A 5,780-nucleotide genomic window follows, 5' to 3' on the forward strand; every position below is an offset into this window, starting at 1 on the left:
CTCCTCCACGCTGAGGTTTTGCTGTACTTTGTGCAGAATTGCCGTGACAATAAGCACCGTAGACCAAGCACTAACAGCCTCGGTGCGGGACCCCACTAGGCGACAAGCAGCTGATGAGAACTTTGCGGGAGGCCTCCCCTTTATTTACCCAGGGAGACGCAGAAGTTGGTCGGGATTTACCCAAGTTCCCAGGGACTAGGTGCTTGTACCTAGACAGGTGCTAGGGTCTGGCAGGTAAGGGGACAATGAATAAGAGTGCGGAGTTGTGTTCCCACGCCTCGGATCAGCTACAAAACCGACTTAAGCCGTCCCTTAAAATGGAATGACTGCCGGAGGAGGCGGGGATGGGGGGAGGGGAAAAGGGTGGAGGGAGAGGGAAAGGGTGTGGGTCCCGGGTACAGTGTGGGGGGAGGGGCACCGTCAGGAAGCGAGTCCTAGCCCTGCCCCGAGAGTTGGAAAGGACCCTAGTCCTGCGTGCCTTCCCCACTCTGTTGCAGGAGAGGAAACCAAGGTCCAGGGAGGTTTAAATGACAGCCAAAGAGTCAGGATTCGAACTCAGGCTTCTCTGCCTCCAATGCTCTTTTTAGTGACCCAGTTGGCCTCCCCCCATGTCTCTTTGAAGGACACTTACATATTGCTGGGGTTTTTGGGGGGTGAGTGGGGGTGGCAGCGGCTGGGGAACCACCGTTAGGAGCGCCGGCTTTGGCTTTGGAAATCCAACCGTGTCCAGTACACACCTGAACACACTCCCAAGCGTACGAACAGGCAAACAAAGGGCTGGGCTGGCGCTGGCTTTCCCCCGCCTCCTCCGAGAACGCCCGAGCTCCCAGAGAGGTGACACCTTGGGGACTTTGCCTTCTCATTCCCCTCCCCCCCCCTCGAGAACCGCTTCCTCTTCCACGCTGTTTCCCCCTTTAAGAGAGGGCTCCGCGGGACTAACGTTCGAATCTGCCCTGTCTCCCGTCCTTGGCCTCTGATTGGCTCAGATGGGCGCACGAGCTCTCCCCGAACCGGTCGGAACGGTCGCTAGTGTCTCCTGATTGGCTGGCGCGAGAGAGCTATATAAGGCCGCCGGGTCGCCCGTCTGCTCTCAGTTAGCGGCGGGACTGGTTGCTAAGCTGCGGTGTCGTCGGTCGTGGCCGTGAGAAAGGGGGTCAGAGCTCGCGTCGCCGTTGTCCTGGTTGTTTGTTCAGTCGCTTTGGGCAGAGGGAGGAGCTGCCGCGTCTCCGCCTCCGCCCCCACACCCTCGCCGTAGACCGGACCAGAGGGTAGCCCCCCCGTGAGTCAGACGCCTGAGAGCTGCGGGAGGCGCCGGAACGAGGGAGGATGGAGTTCAAGCTGGAGGCTCACCGGATCGTCAGCATCTCCCTGGGCAAGATCTACAACTCGAGGGTTCAGCGCGGCGGCATCAAACTGCACAAGAACCTGCTGGTGTCCTTGGTGCTCCGCAGTGCCCGCCAGGTCTACCTGAGCGACCCCTGTCTGGGTGGCCCTGGGGCAGGGGGACCTCCGCAGCAGCCGCCGCCGCAGCAGCAGCTTCCCGGGGAGCCGGCCCCGGGCTGGGGAGAGCCGCTTCCGAAGGACAGCAGCATGGAGCAGGACCCTGAGCCCGCCGGCGCCGCCCTGGCCGGACCCGAGCCGCCCGCCCTGCCCCTGGCGCTCGGAAAGCGTCCACCCGAGGGATTGCCGCCGCCGAGAGCCGAGGCGGTGCCCGAAACCCCGAGGCGCCGCGTGGAGGCGGCGGAGGCGGAGAGAGGCGGCGGCGGCGGCGGTGGGAGGGAAGGCGCCCCGGAGGGGCCGCCGCGGGCGCGGCACTGCTGCTGTCGCCGCCTCTGCTGCTCTCCCCACGGCGTCCCGCGGGCCGACTGCGGCTGCCGCCCGCGCTCGGACGAAGGGGCTCCGCCGCCGCCGCCCGTCTGCCCTCGGAAAAGGAGCGCCTCAGGGGCTGGGGGCGGCCCCGCGGGGTGCCTGGCTTCGGGCGGCTCCCCGGTGAAGAAACCCCGCAGGGACTCGGAGGAGCAGCCGGGCGAGGAGGAGGAGATGGAGACCGGTAACGTGGCCAATCTCATTACCATCTTCGGTTCCAGCTTCTCCGGACTCTTGCGTAAAAGCCCTGGGGGCGGCCGGGAGGACGAGGACGGCGAGGAGGAGGAGCAGCAGCAGCCGCCACCGCCGCCGTCGCCGCCGCGCGGTCCGGAAGCGGCGGAGCCCGGGCCGATGTACTGCGATAAGCCGGTGTTAAGAAACCTCAACCCCTGGAGCACTGCCATCGTGGCCTTCTGATCGCCCGGGGCCGGCGGGGGAGGGGGCGGACGCGGCGCTGCCAGGCCCCCGCCCCCCGCCCCCGCGCGGCTCCGCCCCCGGCCCGACGCGACCCCCTCCCGAGCCGGCTGGACAGCGGGACCTGTCCGGGGGCCGGGCCACGAGCGGGACTCTGCCACCTCCGCCCGGCCCCCCAGACACACGGGGGGCTTGTGTTATAAAGCTGTTTTTTGTAAGTTTATTGTTGAAGTAAGGCTTTTTTGTCACAGGGTCTTGTTTGGGGCTTGAGACTGGGGGGGGGAGGGGGAGGGGGAAGGCTGCGGAGCTGGGACTTTCCTCCGCCGGCGTCGAGAAGGAAGCCGCCCGGCCCCCGGTCCCCGGCTGGGGGAGGCCCAGCACTCGTGGGGGAGGAAGGGACTTTTTACACACTCCGCACACCCCGCCCGACACCTTCCTCTTCGGCCTCCCCAGGGGAGAGGGGCCAGCCTGGGGCTCGGGCTTCCTGCGTCCCCCGTCTGTTTAGCCTAGAGCTAATTCTGGGGGTGGGAGAGAAATTTTCTTCTTGACCAACTCCATCATCTCCCCCTTCTCCCTCAGCACCCTCCCACCCCCAATAAGCAAGCTTGATAAGCTTCTTAGAAGAGATCAAGCTTAGAAGAACTGAGTTTATAAGGAAATATATATTAAAAAAATATATATTTTTAAAAGCTCTAGGTCAGAATTAAACAGTGCTTTTAAAAAGTGTTTAATGAAAAAGTTTACAGATGCCCTAATGGAAAGGCCTTATGGCTTAGTAGATTTGATTACTCCCGTCTTTGTTGTATAAAGGCTGGGGGAACTTGTAGAGTTTTTGTACAGTATTTTCTTCGTGTATTGACATTTTTTTGTATAAAATGTAACTTTACGTGTCTAACACGTATTAAATATTTTGAAGCAACTTCACCGTGTCCTTTTTTGTAATTACCTACTTTGGGATTGGGAGGAGAAGGGGTCCTACCTGGCTGAGCAAGAAAAAGCATATGGTTCTTAATAATCAACCTTCCACAGACTATAGGGGTATCGTTTACTGCCCATTCTTTATGAAACAAAATGCGTTTATGACCCAAAACAGGAATAGCCTAAAGTGGGGCTGCTATTAAATAGATGAGAAACACCAGTGTAGGTTGCACTAGTTTTCTTTCATTCTTTGAAGTTTTCCATAACCCAATCTGAAGGAGAGAGATATCAGTCCTTTGGCTGTAGGATTTCTCATTAGCATCTTTTTATCCTTTCCACCAAAATGTCTTTACCAGTACTTTGAAGTGGAATAAATAGGTTTATGGAAAAACTATACAGCCAATTATAATGTAGCTCCTGAGAATTAGTTGACAATCATTTGCCATGTCTAAATTAACTTTTAAAAAAAGTTTAAAAACTGTTTAGTCATGCCAATGTTGGAAACCTCAGTTCATCAGGAGATTGAAATCTTTTCTCTCCTCTGGGAATACGAGGAAGGTCACTCAAGATGACCCACTTATCTTAAGGTGAGAAAAAAAAATTGGGGATGAGTTTTGTAGAGATGTCAAAAAAAATCAAGGGATACACAGATGAGAGGTGGGCATTGAAACTGGTAAGCAAGTTGTAGGAAGTTTACTTACTACTAGTAGATTGACTTCCTGATTTACTTTAAATGCCAATTGGTGACATCAGTATTTGGGTCATGTGGTTAACACAAGTGATGACAACCAAAAACAATTGTCTCCTGACTAAAACTAAAGTTAACTGCTTCATGTAAGTGAACTTTTTGTCTATAACAGTAAAATCCAGCTTTGAAGAATGTCATTTTCAACAAGCACCCACTATGTGTTAGGTATTGGAGAAAAAAATGCAACGAACCCCCTCCTCCCTACTTTTGCCCTCAAAAAGTTTACATTCTAATTGAGGAAAAAATGTCTATCCCAAAATTATACACAGAGTAGTTTGCTATGGATAAGAGAATTGGGATGGGACCCAAGCTGAGTCTTGTAAGGAGGTGATGCATTCTGTGTGTGTGGGGGGGGGGTGTGGAGAGGAGATGTTTGCAAAAAGGTAGATGGGATGTTAGAAATGGAACAACAAGCAAGCCAGTTTGGTTGGACCCAGTCTAGAGACTAAACTAGAAAAGCTAGGATGGAGCCAAATTGTGAAGAGCTTTTAAGAGCCCAACAGAAGGGTTTGCATTTGATTCCAGAGTTAAGAGGGGGAGTCACTGTACCTTCTTGAGCAGGGTAATGACATGATCAAGCTTCTGCTTGGGGAATATCAGTCTGTCAGCTAGGTGGAGGAGGGAGAAACTGGATACAAGGAGACCAATTAAGAGGCTATAAAAATAATCCAGGTGAAAGGGGATGAGGGCCTGAACTAGGATGGCTGAGTAAGTGGAGAAAGAGGAGTAGATTGATAATGAAAGTCTTTAATTGCAAAACACTTGTTTTGCCATATACTATGCCATAGAGATTTATAGTAAATTATAATTTTATGAATTGAAATGAGTAGACCCCAGGATTCTGAATGGGTTCTAGAAGGTAGCAGGGAAAACTGAGAAAATTAAAAACAACTCAAGGTGGTAGACTGATGATGATAATGAGATGATATTTCTAGACCTAGAAGGGTCTAGAGAAGCTAAGGCCCAAAGGAGGTGAAGGTGGGGTGGCAGTGACTGGTCCAAGGACAATACAGGCAGTGAGCAAGCTTCAGATGATTTCAATTCAGATCCTCTGACTTGGTCCATGATATTGATCAAACTACACAGTGTTTTCAGTGTTTCTGCTATTATGTATCTTTAGCATGAGAGTTTTAAAATGTTAACCTGTTTTGTCACATCTCAATTTTTTTTACAGGATTAAATGTTCTTTTTAAGATAAGACTTTTCCTAAAATTTACCAAGACCTGAGAAATCACACCCCAAACTATTACACGTTTCAAAATATTATTTAGATGTTTAACATCTGGTGACAATATTATAAATATTCCTAATTGTAAGAAAGTGAATCTATTCACCTGGGGCCACTTTCACTTAAGTGCATGTTTATATTTGAAAGGGGTTAACAGTTGCTATTTTTAGGGTGATTGTTCAAAAGACATAAATTCCCACTCTAATTCTCCTTGTGATTACCATATTATCAATTAGGATGAGAACTTGGAAAGTATATTGGCACCTTTAAATATTTAGTCCTAACTTTGTAATGGTAATGGAATATATTGGCTTCTTTGTTCAAAAATAAGATCTCTGCCAATAAACCAAGTATGTTGGATTTTTAAAGTGTTAATGAACTTGTTGGGGGTGGGGGAAGGAGTTTTGGTGTATTTAAAACCGATTCTACTTCGTTTCAAGCCTGATGTAAAGGAAAGAGAACTAGGCTTTGATTTTAGCCCCAGCTCCTCTGCTCACTAGTTGTGTGATTCTGGGCAAGTATTTCTTAAGCTATAAAATGTGAGGATTTCAATGTTTGCATTCCTGAGATTGGAGAGGCAGCTATGCCTAAGAGAACCAGCCCCAA

At 51.4% G+C, this 5,780-nt stretch overlaps 1 protein-coding gene across 1 annotated transcript; it reads left to right on the plus strand.

The window, feature by feature from the left end:
- Positions 1 to 1,104: 1,104 nt before the first annotated feature.
- IER5 (immediate early response 5) lies at positions 1,105 to 5,542 on the plus strand. The gene has a single exon (XM_043963424.1). The coding sequence runs from the start codon at positions 1,327 to 1,329 to the stop codon at positions 2,281 to 2,283; it is 957 nt and encodes a 318-aa protein (XP_043819359.1). The 5' UTR covers positions 1,105 to 1,326; the 3' UTR covers positions 2,284 to 5,542.
- The last annotated feature ends 238 nt before the right edge of the window (positions 5,543 to 5,780 follow it).

The sequence above is a fragment of the Dromiciops gliroides genome, chromosome 4 (genome assembly GCF_019393635.1).
Source record: "Dromiciops gliroides isolate mDroGli1 chromosome 4, mDroGli1.pri, whole genome shotgun sequence".
Taxonomy (NCBI): Eukaryota; Metazoa; Chordata; class Mammalia; order Microbiotheria; family Microbiotheriidae; genus Dromiciops; species Dromiciops gliroides.

Coding starts and splice junctions, on each gene's coding strand:
- IER5 (XM_043963424.1), top strand. CDS start 1,327: ATGGAGTTCAAGCTGGAGGCTCACCGGATCGTCAGCATCTCCCTGGGC.